The sequence below is a fragment of the Nelumbo nucifera genome, chromosome 2, assembly GCF_055504915.1.
Source record: "Nelumbo nucifera cultivar China Antique chromosome 2, China Antique-T2T, whole genome shotgun sequence".
Classification (NCBI taxonomy): domain Eukaryota; kingdom Viridiplantae; phylum Streptophyta; class Magnoliopsida; order Proteales; family Nelumbonaceae; genus Nelumbo; species Nelumbo nucifera.
Genome location: NC_142650.1, coordinates 80,836,958 through 80,860,896, shown reverse-complemented (window position 1 = coordinate 80,860,896; position 23,939 = coordinate 80,836,958). Strand labels below are relative to the sequence as shown.

At 39.5% G+C, this 23,939-nt stretch overlaps 1 protein-coding gene across 2 annotated transcripts; it reads right to left on the bottom strand.

The window, feature by feature from the left end:
• Window positions 1–1,789: 1,789 nt before the first annotated feature.
• LOC104587804 (cyclin-dependent kinase C-1-like) lies at window positions 1,790–23,353 on the bottom strand. 2 transcript variants are annotated; one of them, XM_010245529.3, is made up of 13 exons: window positions 23,213–23,353; window positions 22,836–22,979; window positions 21,629–21,710; window positions 21,419–21,509; window positions 21,271–21,300; window positions 20,922–21,031; window positions 20,757–20,829; window positions 20,545–20,665; window positions 20,295–20,412; window positions 16,795–16,934; window positions 16,603–16,660; window positions 2,862–2,932; window positions 1,790–2,762 (listed from the first exon to the last, which is right to left on the bottom strand). In XM_010245529.3, exons 2-13 carry the CDS (start codon window positions 22,943–22,945, stop codon window positions 2,222–2,224), a joined length of 1,545 nt encoding a protein of 514 aa, XP_010243831.1. In that variant the 5' UTR covers window positions 22,946–22,979; window positions 23,213–23,353; the 3' UTR covers window positions 1,790–2,221. The 2 variants fall into 2 exon arrangements, with proteins under 2 accessions (XP_010243831.1, XP_010243830.1); XM_010245528.3 differs by lacking the exon at window positions 23,213–23,353 and having other exon boundaries at window positions 22,836–23,162.
• Between the last annotated feature and the right edge of the window lie 586 nt (window positions 23,354–23,939).

Sequence of the window (23,939 nt, the reverse complement as noted above, 5' to 3'; positions counted from 1 at the left end):
TCTAGCTCAAATGAGCTTGAGCCTAACATAGTTTCAGCAAACCGAACTCAAATAGCCAAGTATTCAGCTCGGCTCAACTCGAACCCACCCCTAGCCAAAAAAACTTGGCAACAAAAACAGTAGCATGCTGAATGCTTTTAGTTTACTGTAACATGTAGTTTTGAACAACCTCTTAGAGGGTTGTTTTGTCTTTTGATTTTGTTAACTGGTCAATAAATAGGGTGACTCACACCCAAGGTCAGACAGTGGGTCTTTTTGTTTTGACTACCTGGAGTGACTTTAATTTGATAATTAATAATTTACAAGAAAATGACCAGCCCAATTAGAACTAGTAATGCTTTGTAAAAACCAACTTGGTTCCGGGAAAAGGACTATCAGATCCCTGGATACAGACCCTTCCTTACGTTTTACCCAAAAGAAGTTCACCGGATCAGATTCCTCCAAATATAGGAACACAAAAACCCTCCACACATCCCGTCCTTAGCACGGATTACTCCGCCTGTCAATGTTTATCACAGCAAGTTTGAATCCTAAAGTTCCAATATTTCATTCACCTCCCATATTTATATGCCTATATTTACATATGATCAAATGATTCATTATAACGACTCGCAATGTGTATCCTAATATGCTCACGTTCATTCTTAGGTTTTGTAGATCACAGTCTACTATCATATTGGCTACGCACACTACACCCGTGGGGCTAACACCACATAATAACTTAACCCCAACACTGAGGCTAATTTGCTTGTAAAATTTTTCAGAATTTTGGGAGCTAATTGTTTGTAAAATTCTTTGGAATTTTGGAAGCTAATGGCTATTGAATGGCAAGAATGCTAGGCTACTCATATATTCACAAGCATTATTAATTTGTAATCGAATTCAAGTTTGTAAAGTGTAAGTACCTAATTCATAATTGTGATCAAGCGCCTCGCATCCTAAAGTTTTAAATTAACAAACCGCATAACACGGTTGGCAAAATTGTGCTCTACTTTCTTTGCAAGTAACCCACCTCTTGGAAGGACTGAACCTAATTAAACATGGCCGTACCTGTTACAATTGCTAGCTGAAATTTAAGAAATTTTCAACCCAACCCAATAACAAGTTTCTTAGTATTTTGAAATCTGAATTTTCGGATATATATTGCATCAAATTTGAACAAATTTGAAACTGGATTTTAGTGCTGAACATACATGATACGAAGTTCATAAAATGTAACTCTCAGAGTGATAATACTGATGGCACAGCCGTATGAGCAAAATTGATTCAACAACCCTCATTATGTAATTTGAACTCTTTTAACACTTTAGGATTTGATGCAGTAATGTGAATCTGATTTTCTCAAATAATTTTATTCAAAATTACAGCAGAAAACTGATGGGAATCATCCTTCACTATGAATGGTTTGAACTAGAATTTTTGAAAGGGAGAAGAGAAAGAGAGCAAGAGATAATCTCTCTATTCCCTTATATAGAGCTCTATATCCTATTGGATTAGGTAAAACCCAAATCAAATTTGGGGACTCCAAAGAACAAAATTATCTAATTGAGTATATCTGTATATGCAGAATGTAGATGAAAGTGGTGCAATAGATGTAAAGGATAAGGCGATCTATGTACAAGGTTCACCAAAATAAATTCCACATCTGTGAATATATTTACCATTGTGAATTCATACGAAGTTCATGACAAGGAGAGAACATAAAAAATCAGACTCAAACATGAATAAATTACCATTGTGAATTCATACAAAGTTCAAAATAAGCAGAAAACATCAAAGTCAGAGTCAATAAACCATGAAATCCACTTCCATTGATTATTTAACACTGAGAATTCATACAAAACAAGTCGAAAAGCTAACTTACATTAGTGAAAAATTTAATCATGTCCAGATTACATTAAAATGTATCATACCAAAGGTTTCAGCTCACTTGGACCTTTCTTTTTCTTTTTTTTTTTCTTTTTGTTTTTTAGCTCACTCAGACATTTCAAGTAAAAAAATTAAATGCATGTTCAGCACAGTACCATCACCACCCTTTTTTGGTAATCATGCTCCAGCATTTGGCTGACAAAGCCTACTCACACAGAAAACACAACCTTCAGGCTTGAGTCAAAAAGTAGCTTTTGGCCTTAATGTTCCTTGTCCTTTCTTTTTCTTCTTGTTATTCTATTATCAGCCCGGTTCATCCAAGTGTTTGTCCAAGTCGCATCTGTTTGGTACTTCACTGCTGCCAACCATACTGTTGATTGCGATTACCACCCATCATGTTTGAGCCTCGACCAACACCAGAACCTCCATATGGACCACCTTGGGGATAATTTGGAGCACCAACTCCATAACCGCTACTGCCTCCTCGGGGTCCTGCACCCGGCATGGCACTGGCAGCGTATGGAGGACCACGTCCTTGAGGCGGATATGGGCCACCACTGTAACCTCCACCTTGGCCTCCACGATTTGGGTGATTGTACCCCCCACTAGGATTTCCACTCTGGGGATATCTACTTGGTCCTCCTGAAGGACCACGAGGCTTTCCATAGTGGTGGCTAGGTCCTGTTACAGCTGTAGGCTGGGAGCTATGCATGGGTTGGTTAGGTCCTGGTCTGAGTTGAGGATGAGTTTGCCCAGTTTGTTGAATGGGAGGTAAACGTGCATGTGGCTGGGGGTGCTGTAGTTTCTGCCGTTTAGCCGTTTCTTCATGTTGGCGCTGCTGTTGACGCTTTTTCTTTGTCTGGAACTCATGTGACGATTCATATTTGGGCAGGCTGAAATGAAAAAGGAAATACCATTAAACCAGAACAAAGCGAGGGTCAACTAAGATTTGGGAAGAATATAACTAACTACACATGCTATGGAAAACAAACCTCTTGGGATCACAAGGCAATGGGTCAGTCCAGAAATACTCTGCATCAAGTGCATCCTTGGCAGATATTCTCTATTTATATAAAAGAATGAACAGAAAAATTAGTGAAACATTTATTATTACCACAAAATAGTAAGGAAACAACTTCCATAAATAATATGGAGAATATTGAAAAGCAAATGGAAAATTTTGACATAAGCACACAACAACAATAAACAAATTACACAAATTAAAACCATTTTCCATTTGGATGCTAAGCCAACAAGCACAGAATTAAAAATTGAATATAGTTTAGTTCCTGACAACAAGATCCGCTGCTTCTAAATGAAACCTAGGAGTCATCTTCTCCAACCTCTCGTAGGATTAATTTGTTCAAAGAAATTAAGTCTCATTTATTTAGCGGACAGGTATAACAGAATGCCAAAAGTCTGTTGGATCAAGGTCAAACGTGTAAAACTGTACAATAATAAATAAGACATACAATTTACAATTGGATGTGTTATCTATGATTATGAACACCAATATGCTGCAATGAACTATGAAAACAAAGTGTTATGTTGTATGATAGACAAGAAAATTCAGGCATGGCAAACCCTAAAAATCTTTAAGTGTGGAAACACAGCAACAAAGAAGGATACATTTTTCTGTAAGTTGCATTATTTGTATTATAAGCACAAATGCATGCAAGTAAGCCGGGGTCATTGCTTGATGCAGTGGTAAAATCTCAGGCTGAAAAGTGTGAGAATGCCAGTTGGAGTCTAAAAGTGGATTATTTGTGCCAGAAAAAAGAAAAAATAAACCCAAAGGTTAGCCTCATACCCAGTGCTCACCTCCCAAGACCCTGATAGTGAGGACCAACAATGGGACCTTTCATCATGAATTAAGAATCTAGGATATTTGCTAATGAAGAATCAATATGATGGGTTGCATAATAAATGTTATTAAAATCTTACAGTTTACAATATGATTCGCGATTTGAATCATGAACCCCAAGGGTTTCAATTCAAATCTTATGTCTAAATCTTTTTCTTGTGAGTTTTGTTTGAATCCTATGATTTGGTTCACAAATCTTATGATTTATGCGATTCCTGTGATTCATAAATCTTAAGAAGAGAAGACAGAAGTGCAATATTATCATAAAATCTGTAACAATGTTCGCCGGACCACAACATGCTTCCAGGTACAAGCATCAGGTCCTGGACTGAAACTTTTCTTCAGAGGCCAAGATGGGAATCTAACGGGGGAAGGAATAAGTTTAGACATTGCAGAAGGGAAGCAGATCTTCAACAGAACAAGGGAAACCAACCTGTCTGGTTGTCTGAAGAAAATGTATGCCAACCAGAAACATTTTTTTCTTGGAGGTAGAAGCCAGTGGAGTAGAGAAGCACAAAGCTTTTCTTCAGTCTTGCTTGGTTGGATGTTTCAATACAAGGGGTCTGAGAGAGGAGGAAGTACAACAATGGGCCTTCAAAACTTGGAGTTGAGAAGACTGGACGATGAACTTTCGCTCTTCCTCTGGTAGGTTTCTGCCTACCTCAGGAGCTTCTTCGAGGGAGCTCAGTCCTACAGAAAGAAAGAGAAGAGAGGAATGGATTGATGCTCAAAAAGGTAATCCTCTTAACTGCAATTCTATTATTTATAGCCCATTACATCACATGGGGGACTGATTCAGTTGTAACTAACTAAGCTGACGTGGCCCTCTCACATAGGTATTCGGATAAGGCTGTATGGATATCACGCTGCTGGGCACAGCAGTGGTAGTGGGCCGAGCTGTGTTCCTATCAACTCCCCCTCCTTGATATCAATCTTGTCCTCAAGATTGACATGGGGAAATTCATGCTTCAATCGAGAATATTCCTCCCAAGTGGCTTCCTCTTCAGGAAGGCTTCTCCATACAACCAGGGCCTCTTCGATGTAGTATCTCCCTTTGCGAACCCAGCGGAAGTCTATCAGCTTGCGGGGCTCCATGATCATGACTCCCTCATCAGTGAAGGCTGGGAGGGTTGACTGAGATTTGTCCCCTTGATCCACTTGTTTCTTGAGTAGTGATACATGAAAGACGGTGGAGTTTGGAGGATGGTGGGAGCTCTAGCTTGTAGGCGACTGACCCGTTTCTGTCCAAGATTTTGAAGGGTCCATACAACTTGGGAGCTAGTTTCTGCCATGCTCGCTTGGCTACTGAAGTCTGCCGGTAGGGCTGGAGCTTCAAGTAGACCATGTCTCCAGGCTGAAATTCCAAGGGACGATGCTTGCGGTCATATGTAGCTTTCATTATCTGCTGAGCTCGCTGTAAATTGCTCTTAAGCTCCTGCAAGATTAAGTCCCGGCTGGTCAGATATTTGTCTACTGCAGCTACAGTAGTAGACCCCGTCTCATATGGTAGAATGGCAGGGAGGTCTCTACCATACAAAGCCTTGAAAGGTGTCATACCGGTAGTCACATGGAAGGTGGAGTTATACCAGAGTTCTGCCCAAGATAACCACTTCAACCACTGTTTTGGCCTTTGTCCAGCGAAGCACCTCAAATAGGTCTCGATGCACCTGTTGACTACCTCTGCCTGTCCATCAGACTGGGGGTGATAGCTTGTGGAATGAGCTAGGTGTGTCCCTTGGATTTTAAAATACTCCTGCCAAAATCTTCCCATAAATAGAGGATCCCGGTCGGAGATGATGGAAGCTGGTGTTCCATGTAACTTTGTAATGTCCCTCACAAACATATCTGCTACTTGTGCTGCTGTGAAAGGGTGTGACAAGGCTGAGAAGTGAGCATACTTGCTAAGCCTATCGACTACCACCATGATCACTGTCTTGCCTTGAGAGGGTGGCAAACCAGTGATGAAATCCATGGTGTCATCCCAAACCTGATTTGGTATCTGAAGGGGCTGAAGGAGCCCAGCTATCTGTTGAGTATTGTATTTCTGCTGTTGACAGGTTGGGCAGCCAGCCACAAAGGCCTGTACATGCTTCCTAATCCCCTTCCAATAGTAGTGTGCTGCAATATGCTGATAAGTTCTCAGTGCCCCGAAGTGACCTCCACCTACGAAGGAACCTATGAAAGAGTGGAATAACCGTAGAAGCTCCGCTATGTGTGAGGATGATGAAGGTAAAACCAGTCTCCCCTTATAAAACAAGAGAGTGTCCTTCACAGTATAGCCCGGAGTCTTGGTTGGGTCCTCGGCCCATCTCCTTTTCATAGCGGCCAGCTCCTCATTACTCAGTATCTCATGTTTGAGTTGTTCCAACAGAGGGTATATGGGTCTGGATTCTTCCATCAACTGTAGTTCACCTTGTCTTGATAGGGCATCCGCTACCCAATTAGAAGCCCCAGTTTTGTATTCTATTAAATAGTCGAACCCCAACAATTTCGACACCCATTTTTGCTGCTCTTCCGTAAGGAGATGCTGTTCCAACAGATATTTGAGGCTCCGTTGATCAGTTCTGATGATGAAGCGTCACCCCAGGAGGTAGTGGCGCCATTTAAGGACTGATAGAACTACAGCCATTAACTCCTTAACATAGGGGGATTTGGCCTTCGCTCGAGGGGAGAGAACCTTGCTGAAATAAGCTAAGGGTTTACCCCCTTGCATCAAAACAGCTCTAATGCCGGCACCCGATGCGTCACATTCTGCCACGAAGGGTTGCTCAAAATCTGGTAGGATCAATGTCGGTGGAGTGGAGACTGCTGTCTTCAAGAGGCTGAAAGCTTGTTGGGCCTCCTCTATCCAGTAGAAGGTGTTCTTCCGGAGGAGTTGAGTTAGCAGAGCAGCTATCAGCCCATAATCCCTGATAAAATGTCTGTAATACCCGGCTAGGCCTAGGAAGGCCCGCAGTTGTCTTACTGAAGTGTGCCTGGCCCATTGCCTTATGCTGGCCACCTTCTCAGGACCGGGCTTCACCTCCCCTCCCTCCACCACATGACCAAGATAATGCACTCGTCCCTGCCCAAAAACACATTTGGAGGGCTTGGCCGAGAGCAATTCCGCCTTAGCACATCAAATGTTAGCTTCGAGTGTAAAAGATGTTGCTCCAAATCAGAGCTATAGATAAGAATGTCATAAAAAAATACTAAAATGAACTTACGAAGGTAGGGCCTGAATATGTCATTCACAAGTGATTGGAAAGTTGATGGTGCATTGGACAGACTAAACGGCATGACTAAGAACTCGTAGTGGCCATCATGAGTCCTGAAAGCTGTCTTATGCACATCGTCACTGTGAACCCAGACCTGAGATCCAGCTTCGAGAATACCTGAGCCCTTTGCAGCTCGTTTAGCAACTCATCAATCAAGGGAATTGGAAACCAGTCCTTAACAGTGATGGAGTTCAGTGCCCAGCAATCCACACAAAACCGCCAGGAACCGTCCTTCACTAGTAGAATTGGGGAGTAGGGACTGTTGCTAGGTTGTATGAACCCCTTTTGCAGGAGGTCTTGGACCAAGTTCTCGATTTCCTAGCCCTGGTAGTATGGGTACCGGTAAGGCCGTAAATTGGCTGGTTCCGCCCCTGGTACAATGGGAATCCGATGGTCATGAACTCTCTCGGGAGGGAGCCCTTGTGGTTCATGAAAGACATCGGGGTACTTGGCCAAAACTGCTTGCAGCCGTGGATCGGGACTGCCCATTTTACCTTCATTGTTTGTGGGCTTCAGATGTGGGCCAGGTGTGCAGGCCCCTATGAACATCAAGGTGGGTCAGCTTTGGTCCCAACTGGTTTTGATTATAGAGCTGAGGGTAGCTGGTTGTGGAACCAGCAGCCTAGAGCCGCTTAGAGTTATGGTGCGATTCCCCCTTTGAAATTCCATGGTTAGTTTGGACCAGTCACAAACCACCCGCCCTAATTGTTGCAACCACTGTACCTTTAGTACAATGTCAGCCCCACTGAAGGCCAAGGTGTACAGATCAGCGCGAAAGATTTCCCCCTTCGATGGCTAGCTCCATGTCTTTACAGACCCCTTCACATGGTATTTGACTACCATTGGCCACTTGGACATTGAATTTAGAGGTAGGTCTAATGGTCACCCCCATCTGAATGGCCAAATCATCTGAAATGAAATTCATGCTACTCCCACTGTCCACCAAAATTGATACCTCCCGACCCATCATTCTACCCATGACACGCATAGTTTGGGGTGATGTGAGGCCTGTGAGGGCCTGTAGAGAAATCTCAGGTGGGCCGAGCCCGATTATCATATCAAGGCTGGTTGGGCTGTCTTCTTCAAGGCCTTCCACCACCTGCTCTCCCTCTTCTGGGCCATCTGTTTGCAACAAGAAAGCCTGTTGGGCCTTACATTTGTGACCTGGGCCGAACCGCTCGTCACAGTTATAACATAAGCCTTTCTCTCTACAGGCCTGCATCTCGGCCCATGTCAATCTTTTGAAGGGGACGATGGGCTTTAAGCCCTGGTTCTCTGGTTTAGCGGGCCCAGCAGTGGCTAGATATGGGCCGCTTCTATCTTCAGGGCCACGCCCCATCAAAGGTGTTCTCAAGAGAGATCCCTAAAGGCGGGCCCAATGATCTTCTGAGTCTGCCAAACTTTTCTTCATAAAATCTGGCCAGGCCTACAGCAGCCACGACCATCGGAGGTTGCATGGATTTCACCTCCACTCGGATATCCTCCCTCAACCCGCCGATAAAACTGCCCAACAGAGCATTTTTCAGCCAACCCTGTACCCTCGAGAATAAACGCTCAAACTCCACCTAATATTCCCTCACTTTCCCAGTCTGTCTCAATTTCGCTAGTTGTTCATCGTAGTTTTTGAACCCAGTGGGTCCAAATCGCACACATAGGGCACCGGTGAAATCAGCCCAAGTCACTTGGGGGTGTGACCAGCGAAACCACTGGAACCAGAGAATTGCTTCTCCTTCCAGATGGATAGCTGTGATTGATACCCTCTGATTCCCTGGTATTTCATGGTATTCGAAGTATCTCTCAGCCCTATAGATCCATGGTACAGGGTCCTCACCTGAGAAGTTCGGGAAGGTGATTTTGGTCTGCCGCAACACTCCATTTCCTCTAGACCTGTTGCTAGGCTGGCTGCTGCCCTCTCCTTCCCCATCCGCGTTCTCACTGACAGGCACCTTCTCCAGCTTGGCTAGGACCGCTAATAGTGTCGCCTTGATCTTAGTAATATCCCCTTCCAGTTTCTCGATTCTATCTTCACTAACAGAAGCTCTCGTTCCCACCATGGTGTCGTCCCAAGATCGGGCTCTGATACCACTTGGTGGGTTTCTGCCTACCTCAGGAGCTTCTTCGAGGGAGCTCAGTCCTCCTACAGAAAGAAAGAGAAGAGAGGAATGGATTGATGCTCAAAAAGGCAATCCTCTTTACTGCAATTCTATTATTATTTATAGCCCATTACATCACATGGGGGACTGATTCAGTTGTAACTAACTAGCTGACGTGGCCCTCTCACATAGGTATTCGGATAAGGCTGTATGGGTATCATGCTGCTGGGCGCAGCAGTGGTAGTTGGCCGAGCTGTGTTCCTATCATCCTCCTCCCTACAAAGGAGGATGCCAAAAAGGTGGTAAACATGGGATAAAGATGTTTCAGAGGAGCCCTCTTGCATCTTGAGCCATGGAAAAGGACAACTGGTACTAGGCAAACTTCAAAAGACTTGCTTGGTTTCATCTGGGTTAGGGTTTATGGCTTACCTTACACCTCTGGAGTAACAATATCGCCAATCACCAGAGGCATTGGGGATCTGTGTTGGGGTTACCTGGATGTTACAGTTCAGAGAATTTCAGAGGCAAGGCGGAGTTTTTTCAGATCAAGGTTTGTTGGTCAGGAATTCCTCCCCTGACAGTTAATGTAATGGCAGAGAATGTGATGTTTATGGTCACAATCTGGCCGGAGATAAAACCGGAAAAGATGAAGATTTCAGTGGACTCTTTAGAGGCAGTACAAGTCAAGCAAAACTTAATTAAAAAGGCTTCAGCTGGTTTTTCTATAAAAAAAAAAAAAAAAAAAGGTTATCAGAGAGAAACAAAAGAGTCAGGGGGCAGAGTTGCATTCTTCTAAGGTGATTCTAGTCACTAAGAGGAGAACCAATGAATAGGGCTATGCCGAAGCTGAGGAAGAAGGAGAATGGCAGACAGTACGAAGGAGAAGGAGAAACAATCAGCATCACAGGTTGTCCCCTAGATCGAACGGCTAGGAAAAAAAGGTAGAAGATTCCAGTTTGTCGATGAGGTAAGCTTCCTTTCAAATTTTAAACCGAGTGGCTGAGGAAGATGAAGGGGACTTTTTTGACAAATTATCAGGTGTGGCTACAGATCGGATCAAGGCTGGCGGGTGGGACCCGAACCCGTTGCCTCAAGGCACTTTTAATTGGTCAAGCCCGAAAAGCTGGGGACCTAGCCTTATTCGTTTTAGAAGTCCTCCTAGGTTGTTGCAGTGTTTTAAAAGTGCAAGGTGTAGGGGTCAATTTGTGCCTAAGGCACAAGGCAAGGCATGCACCTTTTTAAGTAAGGCACAAAAATTGAAAAATCAAAAAAGAATTGTCAGAAAATAAAAAATGCCAAAAAAATCAAAAAATTATTAAACATAATATTAATAAAAATATAAACTTAAATTTTAAAATAAATGTTTTAAAAATCCTATTATCTAAAATTAAAATACATAAACATAACATGTAAAGCATATTCAAATGAGAATTTAAAATAAAATCAAACATATAAAACATTTTCAAGCATGTAAAACCCACAATCTCTTTTTTTCTCAATTGCATTATTTCAAGTAGCTAATGTGATGTAAAACATATTACATTCCTGATTCTACGAGTCACCTTTGTGCCACGCCCCTCGAGGCAAGCCCAAACAAGTCCACGTTAGGGTCTTAAATTCTTAGTTCTCACACAAAAAATAATGATTTTATAGTTTTAATTGCTTTTGGAGAAGGTGACCTTAGGCACTTCCGAAGTAGTAGGTTTGGTTGGGGCTAGGGGTGCTCACGATTCGGTTAAACCGTGGGCTTATTTTTTGAACCAAACCGGTATCACTGGTTTTTGAAAAACTAGTAGCCGAAACCGAACCATCAGTTAACCAATTGACCGGTTCGGTTCGTTAGTTTTTCAATTGTTTATATTTTCAATATATATTATAAAAATATATAAAGATATGACAAAAAATCAGAAATATATATAAAATATTATATTTTAAATAATAAATAATATATTACATATTATAAATATATGTTTATATATAATGCATATTTATTAATTTATAATATATAGAAAATATAAAATATATATATAATATACACAAATATACCAAAAATATATAGAATTATATGTATACCGATCAGTTCGGTCAACCACTGGTTTTCTATATTGGTTAACTGAAACCAAACTAGTACCTTTGGTTTTTTTAAAATACTGAACCGAAACCAAACCGATCGGTTAGGTTAATCGAATTTTCAGTTCGATTTAGTCTTTTGATTTTTCTTGCTCACCCCTAGTTGGGGCTATGTCACCTATTGAAGGGGTTTGTTGTGACAACTCAGCCAGAGGCTTGCCCCTTGTTATTCAGGATACACTAGCAAAGATCTTGCCAAAGAACAAAGAACCTTTTGCTCCTCAGTCGTTGCTTCAACAACACATGGTAAACCTGAGATAATGCAAACGAAGATGAGGTTTTGGCGTGGGTTCTTTCGAAGTTGCTTTCTTTTGGGGAGAGTTTCTACGGCTTTCTTTCAAGGGCCTGGAGGAGGAAACAAAAGCCTTGTTAGTGGCAATCAAATGTAGGCACATGCTAGAAAAAGGAAAAAAGAATAGGAGGCAATCCAAAGAGTTGCTTCGTTTGGCCTGGGATCTAAACGATTGTGCTGGGAGTGGAAGCCAAAATAATAGAGCTTTTAGAAGAAAATCTATGGAAACGTAGGATTGATCTCTTGGAATGTTCATGGGCTAGGCTCAAGTAGAAGGAGATTGGTGGTGGGAAACTTTTTAAGGAAAGGAAGCCCGACATGCAGTTGCTGCAGGAAACTAAACTTTAAAAGTTTGATACTGAGAAGTGTGGGGTTTTGGTCCTTGCAATTGGCTAACCATTCTGGTGGTCAACACAACAGGTGGGATAGCTCTAATTTGGCTCCCTCTCAACTTTTCTTTTGTGGTGTCAGGAGTGACTCCAACCTAAATAAGTTTTTTAGGAGGAACTAGATTGGGTGAGAAGAAAATGGAGTAGGCCTTGGTTAATTGGTGGAGATTTCAATGCTATTCTCAAGATGGGAGACAAAAAGGTTTGCACAAGAACTGATAGGAGCATGAGGTTGCTGCTTTCTCCAATTTCATGCAAAATTAGGAATTAAATGATTTGCCTTTGGCTGGAGCTTCTTATACTTGGACCAACAATCAATAGCAGCCCTCTCTGGTAAGGCTAGAGAGATTTGTAAGTCTCTTCTGAGTGGAAAGACTTTTATCCCAATTCTATTCAAGAAGCCCTTCCAAGGCCAGTGTCAGACCATGTGACACTGCAGCTAGACACAAATGGCAATAAGAAGACATGTACAACCTTTCAGCTTGGAGCATTGCTGGTAGGGGGCGGAGGAGTTTGACTCCAACATAAAGAAGTGATGGTCAGAAGCTTCTTTTGATGAGATTAAATCATTAGAAAGCTAAATGCTTAAAGACTATTGTTGATTTGGATTTAGAAGAGGAAGTGGGACCTTTGTAGGAGGACCTCAGGCAAAAGAAGTTGCTTGCTATGAAGGATTATGATGTTTTGGCTTTTGAAGAGGAGGTTAAATAGAGGCAGAGGTTAAGAATTAACTGGTTGAAGGCATGTGACAACAATACTGCTTTCTTTCACAAAACTGCTAATGCAAGGAGAAGAGCCAATTCTATCAAGAGGTTATTTCTTGATGGGCAGGTGATTGAAGATGAAGGAAGTTGACAAGACCATTGTCAGTTTCTATGAGAACTAATACAAGGAGCCTTGTAAAGTTAGGCCAAAGTTAGATAGTTTGCATTTCCACCATCTTTTGGGACAAGAGGTGAAGCTTGAAAAACCCTTTACAAAGGATGAAGTCAAAAAATCTATGGACAATTTGGAAGGGGAGAAAGCCCCTGGACCTGATGGTTACACCATCTTGTTCTACAAAAAATACTGGGAAATCATTAAACAAGATTTACTTTAAGTATTGGAGGAATTTCACAATTCAACTACTCTAGAAAGAAGCTTCAATGTAACTTTTGTTTCCTTAATTCCCAAAAAGAGTCGAGCTATAGAGCTAAAGGATTTCAGGCCCATCAGCTTGATTGGAAGTTGTATGTACAAGATTTTAGCTAGAGTGCTGGCCACAAGGCTAATGAGGGTTATGAGCTCTGTCATTTCTATTTATCAAGGTGCTTTTGTTTGCAACAAGCATATTCATGACTGCGTTCTTATAGACAATGAGCTTATCAATTCAAGATCAAGGAATGGTAGGAGTGGGTAGGTGTAAAATCGATATAGAGAAGGTTTATGACCAAGTAAACCGGGCTTTTCCAGATTACATGCTAGATAGATTGCATTTTGGCCAGAAGTGGAGAAACTGGACGAAAGTGTGTCACTATTCCTAGTTTTTCAATCCTTGTTAATGGGGCAACCAAAGGCAAGTTCAAAAGCTCAAGGGGGGCTTAGACAAGGTGACCCACCATCACCCTTACTGTTTTTGATAGTCATGGGGGCTTGAGCAAAATGGCACCGAAAACCTCAAAACTGGGTATGGTTGTAGGCTTTGAGGTTTGTCTTGGTGGATCAAAGGTCACTTCGCTGCAGTTACCCACGACACACTCTTTTTTTGTGAGGCTTCAGCGGACCAGGTTCTTAATCTTTTTCCCTTTTATTTTTTGATCAGCAACACAGAAAAAATATTTCATTAATTAGAAGAAAACAGAATTACAACAAGATGTTGTGAAAGAAAACCAGCTTTAGAAGCTGTCCCAACAAAAGATTACATTTTAACCCAAAACATGTGTTCTATGTACCCCTTGCTTGGCTAAGCTATCTGCCAAGCTGTTGGCAGTTCTCCTCACCCATCTCACTCCAATTGACATGTCCTATGACAACCATTTGAATCTTCTGAAATCATTCCTCAAATGCCATGCCACCCCCTCCCCCTTAAACAGCAACTTAACCACAGTTTTCTAGTCTTCCTCAACAATCAGCCTACCAATACCAAATTCTTTTGCCTTCTCAACCCCATAAACTGCAGCCAAAAACTCTGATCTTGCCACATCACCTTGGTCCACAGGGCCAAGTCTCAACAGATCTTTGTCTTGTAGTTGAGGATGCAGCAATAACACCCCAAGCTCTAAAGAAATCTTAAATCTTGAAATCTGAGAACAGCTTCAAACTCTTTGCCCAATGTGCCACTCTCAAGGTTATTGTTTCTACCAAGGCTTCCTTGCTTCTTTCCTTTTCTTCAAACATTCTTGCATTTCTTTCCTCCCATACAGTCCAAAGTAGTGCTGCTCTTGTGCAGCCTACCAGGTTCTTAATCTTCAGTTCTTGCTCTGCTGGCTTGAAGTGCTTTCGGGTTTCAAAGTCGATGTTTCTAAAATTGAGATTTTACCAGTTGGGGAAGTTACTAAATTTGCAGGACTTGGCAGAAATTTTGGGGTGCAAAACAGATAGTTTCCCTTCTAAGCATCTGGGTCACTCCTTAGGGCAAAGTGTAATTCAAGCAATATTTGAAATCCTATTTTGGAGAAAACTGAGAGGAAATTGACTTCTTGGAAAGCTTGGAAAGCTAGATATCTTTCCAAAGGGGATAACTGGTTCTAGTAAAGAGTGTTCTGGCCAGCCTTCCCACTTTTTTCATGTCTCTCATTTTAATGTCCTCTGAGGTGGCACTAAAAATAGAAAAAAAAAAAAAAAGACGAGGGATTTTATGTGGCTAGGGTAGAAGGATTCCTCTAAATACCATCTGCTGAACTGGGATGAGATCGGTAAACCTATCTTTGGATGAGGGTTGGGGATTAGAAAGGTGAAACTGTTTAATTAAGCACTTTAAGGGAGCTCGTTAAAGATATTCTCTAATGAACCTCAAGAATTATGGAGAGTTTTAATTGCTGAAAAATAGGATTTCAATGATAATGGGTGGGACACAGATGGCTCGCTTCTGCCTTATGGGTGCAGCTTTTGGAAAGGCATTTACAGAGCTTACCCTCATTTCATCAAGGGCATTTCTTATAAAGTTGAAAATGGAAGAACACTGAGGTTTTGGTTGGACCCTTGGTGTGGTGATATTGCTTTAAAAGAAATGGTTCCTTCTTTGTTTGCTGTGGCTGAAGATATTGAAATTTTTATTGCTGATTGCCTTGAACAGGAGGGTGATAGATTAGTCCGGTCCCCTGTTTTTAGAAGAAATTTTAATGATTACTTCAGAATCAGCACCCAGATCTGCAATCTGAGGATTCTAGATGCTGGAAATGGGCAAAATTGGGTAGCTTTTCAGTCAGACCTTTCTACCCGAGGCTCATTGGAGATGAACAGTAGCCTTTTTCCTTTCAAGGCCATTTGGAAAGTAATAACTCCCCTTAAAGTTAAGTTCTACTTATGAGTGGTTGCAAAAGAGAAGTGCCTCACCAAGGAAATGTTATTGAGAAGAGGTTTCACCTTGCCAGACTTGCTCTGTCCTTTGGTGCAATTTGCAAATTGAGTCTTCAAATCACCTATTCATTTTGTAACTTCACTTCATGGCAGTCGTGTGGCGGCAGTTTCTCAGAGCAATTAATCTTGGCTGGTGCTGGCTGGAACCAGAGTCAATTTCCTCTTTGTTATCTGGGTGAAGAATCCCAAGAAGGTCCAAAGAAGGAAAGCAAGTGTTATCTGTTATTCCCTCTGCAGTTTTGTAGGCAATCTGGTTGGAAAGAAACAATAGGGTCTTTGAGCAAAATGCTAAGTCTGGGGTAATTAACTTCATAGTGGAAGAGTTTAGGAGCGGGTTGTCTTTGTCTGATGCTTTAGATGTTTTTTGTGCTAGTTCTTTTTTTGAGGGTGGACTATTTTGGGAGGTCATAATCCTGGCCTTTTTTGTATAGCCTCTCTTTGTACAGGACCTTGTACTGTTGATATTAATACAATACCTTACCTCTTAAAAGAAAATGTGATTCAAATCAGTTCAATTAAGAATTAGTTCACTACTTTGTCATTTTGTTTTGTTTATATTTAGTTTTGCCAAGGGTGACTTCATTTAAAGGCCTTCTAAAATTGATTTATTTATGTTATTTAAGGCCCTATATTGAGTTTACTTTCTATCATATGTTCGATAAAGAGCCATTATATGTGCATTATTTGACTGTCAAGCCAAGCTTGATTATATCATCTTAAACTTGTATTGTAAAAGTGGTAAAATTCTATTGGTTTAGGTACAGATATGGTAGATATGACTTAAAAATCGGGTAGGACATTTCATATATATTTAGCATTTTAGCATTATCTATATTTAACTTTTTGACAAATTTGTAAAAAATAGAAATTATCTTACAGTTCACAATTTGGTTTGATTCAACCTTCTCTATGATTTACAATACGATTACGATTTTCAGAACATTGTGCATAATATATACTGCATAAGACATTTTTATGTGCATTATGTGCATTTAAAAGGAAACAAACATAGACACATCCACAAGTGTCTAACCCTGTGTTTGAACATCATATTTATATCAGCATGTACTGTATAACTTTTGCCCAGAAGCCTCTGGCACATATTTGTACCCTTAGTGTGCCAGTAGGTACTGTGACATTTAAATGATACCTGAGATGGATCAAGAGTAAGCATTCTTTCAAGCAACTCCAAAGCATGGCGGTCAAAACTGGAAAGCCAAAAAAGAAAAACAACTGTCTCAAGGTCTTTTTGTAGTGAAAGATAAGTATAGAATCTTACATAATTTGACAAAAAATCAGATTCTGGCAATCATTTGCTAATACTAAAGATTTCCATACTTACTGTCTGAAAACTTCCCTAAGACGTCTCTTCATTGGCCTAGTTGGCTTGAAATTGTTATACCAAGGAATCTTGGAAACTCCAGGCCAATTGACCTCATCGGGGGCTCCACATAACTCAAATATCTTATTCAATTGCTCTGGCTACAGTAAGGATGAAAAGATTTTGAACCCAGTTCAGAGACTTCTGATCAATTATAATATATACCAGCAAACTAAGAGAAGGTAAAAGACACAAAGAAAATGAAAATTTTGAGACAAAATAATTACTGGCAGAAGTAATGCAAATAAGTGCACATATTTTCATGAGATCTTTCTACAATACTTGATAACTTATTCAGGAAAAGAAAATTTATGGTGTAAACATATTAGCATATGAACATCAGCATCCAAAATATTATTTAGAAACAAAAACTGTGCAAATATGAAATTTTCAGGAAGAACCGCTTTGTCGTAAACTAAGAAATTTTTATTTTCTTCAAATTCGGAGGAAGTATGGGGTGGTTTGGTGACGAGGGCACTACCTAGACCTATGTTGGATCATTGTCCAGTTAGACTATCTCAAGAAAGACTAGGAGGAGGGCCTTGCCCCTTCAGATTTGAAAACATGTGGTTGTTATATCCAGACTTTCAAAAGAAAGTGAAAGAATGGTGGGAAGAGGATCAGGTGGAGTTTAGATGGAAGGGATATAGATTTTATAAGAAGCTACAAAATCTAAAAGCCAGGATCAAAGCTTGGAACAAAGAAGAGTTTGGTAGAATTGAAGACAGAAAGGAGGCTATTAGTAAAAGGATTCAAGAACTTGATGTTGCTGAGGCAGAGAGAGGATTGAGGTGTGAAGAAAGGAGATATACAAAATTTTTCTATAGCTTGGCTAGTGGAATAAAGAAGAAGAACATAGTGGAAAGTTTGGAATGGAATGGGGCAATGCTGACAAGAGAGGAAGAGATTGCAAAAGCTTTTGTGGAGCATTTTAAATCCATTTATGACAGCCCCAGTAGAGTAAGAGAGACTCCAACCGACTTCGAGTGGCATGTTGGAGAAAGGGAATTGTTGGAACCCCTAGAAAGATCGTTTGAGGTTCAAGAAATAAAAGAGGCAGCTTTCTCTATGGAAAGATCAAAAGCCCCGGGCTCGGATGGATTCACTATGCCTTTTTATTAAGACTGCTGGACATCTTAGGTAATGACCTAGTAGAGGTCTTCTTGGAATTCTTTGAAAGAGGAAAAATAAATGTGGGTGCAAGTGCTACTTTCATAGCTTTGATCCCTAAGAAGGTGCCTACAATTCAGCCCAAGGACTTTAGACCGATCAGTCTGATTGGGAATTTGTATAAGATCATTTCTAAAGTTCTTGCACTAAGACTCAAGAAAGTCCTTCCTTCCTTAATCTCACCGAATCAAGGGGCCTTTGTGAAAGGGAGACAAATTATTGATCATATTTTAATAGCCAATGAATGTGTGGATTACAAAAAAAAAAAAGAAAAGGAGAAAAGGGCCTGATCTGTAAACTTGACTTAGAAAAAGCTTATGATTTGGTGGATTGGGATTTCTTGCTAGAAGTGCTGAAGAATAGAGGCTTTGAGGAGAGATGGTGTAAGTGGATGAAGGGTTGTATTACCTTTTGTCACTTCTCAATCTTGGTGAATAGAGTAGCTAGGGATTCCTGCAAAGAGGGGCCTTAGACAAGGAGACCCTTTGTCACCTTTCCTCTGCATCTTAGTAGTGGATGTCCTAAGTGTCTTGATTTATAGGGCTGATTCAAGAAATCTACTAAAAGGTTGGAGAGTTGGGAGGCAACAAGTGATTGTCACTCACCTACAATTTGTGGATGATATCATTCTCTTTTGTTAAGGGGAAATTGAGGAGATGGATAATTTGAGATTGGGGGTGATGCATTTTGAGAGTCTCCAATGATCCAATCTAAAAGTCAATTGGGACAAGAGTTGTGTAGCAGGGGTAAATTTACAGGATGATGAAGTATAGTTGGTGGCTAGGGCTTTAGGTTGCGAGGTAAGTGGTTGGCCTCTGGTATATTTAGGTTTGCCCCTGGGGGGGAATCCTAGAACAGAAAACTTTTGGTACCCAATTTTAGAAAGATTCACTAAGAAGCTAGCAGGGTGAAAGAGAAATTATATCTCACTAGGGGGTATCAAGTCCACTCTGGCCAACCTTCCGATGTATTTTCTGTCTACCTTTAAGCTTCCTGCCAAGGTTGCCAATAAGTTAGAAAAGCTCATGAGAGATTTACTGTGGGAACCGGGTGACTCAAAAAAATGACCATTTAGTGAAGTGGGAAGTAGTTTCTAGGAAGAAGTAAGCGAGGGGTCTAGGCATCAGTGCAGAGTTAATTTACCAGTCATTACTAGGATTACTATTTAATGGATTCTTTGTATTACTAGGATTACTTAAGAGTCAATTTCTTGCTTGTTTGCCTGCACTCTGTTTGTGTGTAGGATGATAGTTCAGAAACTGGGCTATAATTCTTAACTAAGAAACTTTTGTTAAATGTGATTAATCAATACCATATGGTAAAGATGAGAGACAGAGAGAGATCCCTGTGATGAAAAGGGAAGACCTGTGAGAGTTGCTGTTGTCCTTTGTAAGAGAAGGTTGGGGATAGGAACCAGCTGGATTCATGCGTTTCAATGTTGCTACTGTTGATATTATATGTTTTGGCTTCCTCCTCTTATTCAGACTTGGAAGAAAAAGGCTAGTTTTTCATGTTCCACATGACTTAGCTGATAAAATTTGGAATTTCAGAACAGGATGGCTGCAAAAGGAGAATAGTAACCTTTGGAAATTTACTAATGAGAAAAGGGAGTTTGAATGGGTAACTCAGGGAATAGAGATTCAGCTTCAATGGGTGAAAACAATTTCTAATTCCTTTGCAGAAGCTCTGGCTAAACAAGGGGTGGGAAGGGAACAATTATTTTGGGCAATGTTGTAATTGTTTTCTGTTTTCTTGGGGATGGTTAAGAGATTTTCTCTCCCCTTTGCTTCCCTTGTAATTACTTTTCCTCTAATTAATAAAATGTTGCTGTCAATGATCAGAAAAAAGGTTGGAATTTCAGAGGACTCATGTGCTTCCTTTTGGAAAAGGGAGAAAAGGAGATAAGAGGCCTGCTTATGGAACAAATTAAGTGTATCCTTAAATACATAAAATAAGGCACAACCTACATGCAGTATGGAACAACAACTAGACTGATTAAATGATCATATATTGGAGAAAGTCCATCTTGAATCTCAGTGCTCCAGGCCTTGGGGTACAGAGGTGAGGTTTGCTCTGCATCAGTGATTCTTGAAGCATGTACTTATCTTATGGTTGTCAGTTTTGTGCAATCATTTATCCACTACACATGATTCTCTTTGAATGGAGAAGTTTTATGGTTTATATCACATTAATTATATTTCTTTGATCATAGAAGGAACAAGTTCATCTCATATCCACCATTCTTAAAACTTCAAGAAACCCACATGAATTGAGGAGAATGAGTGCCCCACCTCATCTTTCCCAGGAAAGATTGGTTTTCCATGCAGAAGTTCTGCGAATATACAACCAACAGACCACATGTCAACAGCTGGGCCATACTTTGTGGTCCCAAGCAGCAACTCAGGAGGCCTGATCAAATCATTATGAATACAAAATAGCATTAGTTTAAAAGATATGTAATGGTGAATATTTACAGAAACAAATAGTAGATTATTAAATCTATATTCTGCATAACAGTGTACACAAAGTAGAATTATTTACCTATACCATAAAGTAATGACACGATTTGTAAGATGTCCATTATGGTCATTGGAGAATGACCGTGCAAGGCCAAAATCTGCAAGCTTCAGATTTCCCTCATTGTCTATCAGTAGATTAGAGCCTGCAGAAACAGATGCATTAAAAACATCAAACAATCTGTAAAAGGTTAATATGCATATCCAACAAATGATAACATTTGGGCAAGTTTCAACCTTTGATGTCCCGATGAAGTACTTGATTAACATGACAGTAATGAAGTCCAGTTAACAGCTGCCTCATATAGCACTGATAAGAAAATTCATCACTAAATCATTACTATCAGGTGAATGCCAATTAGTTAAGATGACAATTCTTAAATCTATATGGAATTGTGATACCTTGATCTGGGGAACTGAAAATCGCATCCCAGGACGATCAGAAAGACCAGTCAAATCATGGTCCATGTACTCAAAAACCATGTAGATCCCACCTTTGTACTTATTGCCATCTGTATTCAAGAAAACATGATTAACATCAGGGAAGTTCATCCTTTAAAGATAACAAAAAGCATTATACAATATATACTTCAAATTCAAGCAAACATGTATACAATATATACAATATAAAAGTGTAATAATGAGTAACTATATAATTGACTAAATTATTGATCAATGAGAAGCAAAACTATGATGGCATTCATTAATCTAGCCAAGCCAACTGAATTACATGTAATATTGAACTACTAACCTGATCTACCTTGCTCATCCTTTTCAGGACCTAGAAAACAAACCTAAAATTTATAAGAGAGTAAAATAGATCACATAAATGAGGCATTTCTTGTGTAGAAAGATTAATAAGTATCCAGTCAATACGAAAGATGAAAAACAAGAATTACCCTGAGAAGTAACAATCTCCTTCAACTTAATTACATTTTCATGATGCAGCTTCTTTAGAATCTTAATTTCACGTATGGCAGTAATTGGAAACTGCATAATCAAAGTGAATTATCATATTCATTCCAAAAGAAAAGATGCATAAAAGTAAGAATTTCATAACTGTCCTCTGCAAAAATCAACAAGGGGGTGGAACTGTGGTAAAAGCATACACCCTCTCTTTCATTATCCATTCGAATCTTTTTCAATGCAACAATCTCCCCTGTATTGATTTCCCTAGCCATGTAGACTTGACTGCAAGCACAAAAACAAAATAAAAAGTCATTCGAGGTTCTTCCAGGTTCATCAACAACCAGGTAATATTTATAATTATTTCCAAAAGTGCATTTTTAAGAGATTTAGGCAGTACCCCAAAATGGGAAGCTATATTCTTATGAAACAGATCAAATTAAATATAAATATATATTTCTACATGCAAACAGAAGGAATGCAAACTTCAGAAACTAGTGTAAAAAATCTCTCATATTTCTTTAAGGTGCCTCAAGTATAGTTGAATTGTTCTTTCAATGTTTCCAATTAGAAATTTCAGCATACATGGGGGAATGGAAGACAAAGCAGTGCACACAAAAACCAGTACTCTCACTGATTAGAAATCCAATTTTACAAGAAACAAAGTTTCTTATTCTCTATTTTCCAAATTGGAAAATGACTATCGTAAAGAAATATCCTACACATCAGGGAGATGTTCTAAAGAAAAGGCTAGCTTATCTATTATAATGACCAAGACAATGATGTAAAATTAGATAAATGACACTTCCCAGTAAGATCATATAAAGTGAAAACTATTTGTGGCAAGAACCTTGAGGGATCGCTCATTATTCTTAGTGAATACTCTTGGCATGGATTATGCTTCCTTGGAGAAAAGGAGAAGATGGTACAATAGAATGATGGATGGTGGATATATATAGTATACCATGCTTTGTGAAGGATTCTACTTTTCCCTCATTTTTCTGGCATCTAAGGAATGTTAATACATATTTCTAAAATGAAAGACCATATGCTGTTAACTAGTTAACGAAACATAACATCAATTGAGAAACTGCATCACTTCAAACCAAAATATGATGTTTAAAGGAACAGCTAACACAACAAAATAAACGGAATAAGAACTGGAAATCCTACCTTCTACTTCCAGCTAGAGGAAAATCCAAAAAAAAAAACTAGAAAAACTCCATTACGTTCATATTATGGGCAAATCATCTCTCATAGTCAGACCAATTGATGGAAACCATAATCATAAACACATCCAAATATGGGACACACGATTTTAGCAGACAAAATAGACAACGAGCTCTACTAAGACAAGTAAATAAGTAAACACATGGACTTTGTTGCTTGCCCTCTAATTTTCCAACTTACCCATATGTTCCTTCACCAATCTGTTCCAACTTCTCGAAACAGTCAACGCTTCGAGATCCCCACGAGGGGGACTCATTGAGATTGAGCTGCCCAGGGGCTGCCACAGACATCGAAATCACCTTTTTTCCGCACTATAATCGCCAACTATCACAAACAAACAAAATTGAATACACAAACGATTAACGAAGTTCCTAAGCGCAAGAGAAAGCCCAGTGTAGAAACCGTTAATCGAAAAGGGGATTGAATAATTCAAGAATAATAACAATACCCAGAAGAAGATTAGAAAGGAAAAATTAGAGAGAAACTAAACGAAGAGAAATACAGATAAAACAAGGGAGGAATTAGGGTTTATGTGAGACGCATAAGAGAAGACTTACCGGCTCAGCTACAGATAAACGGGCCCAACAGAGTCCCAACAATCCATTGCAGCCTTATATTGGAAACTTCTCGCAATGAATGACAAGGAAGATTGTTACCAATGTGTGGCTGCAGTATCTGTTGGGACAGTTTTGGGAGCGTTATGTTGTCAGCATATCTCTATCCACTTTTAGGGGTTAAGCAGAAGAGAAGCGTTAATTTTTACTTCGAGATTTTAGAAGTTTGATGGAGAATTTTTACGCTAAAATTATTACTTTCTGTTAGTAATTAGGTACGTGCATTGTAGGTGAAAAACTTTTCTTGATATTAATTACTTTAATTTTATATATAACATAGTGGAGATGGAAATTAAAAATTTACAAAAATAATAATATAATTAAAAATAAACTTAAATGTTTGTAGCAAATGTGCGCATGTGAAAATTTTAAATTATAATAACAAATTATTATTATTATAATTAAATTTGTATCCCATTTCTTTTATAAATAAAAATAATTTTATTTTAATAATTATTTTTAATTAATATGATGAATATATAAAATTATAAATGTTCTCAAATGTTTTCAACAAAATTTTATATTTTTTAACTTTGTGTTTTATATTTTTCTAAATATTTTTTATTCAATTATAACTTCATGAGTCTTTTGAAAAGTTGGATCATTGACCCACCATCTAGGTAAGAAAATAGCTTCGCTTTTGAATCAATTTTAAATTATATATTTCATT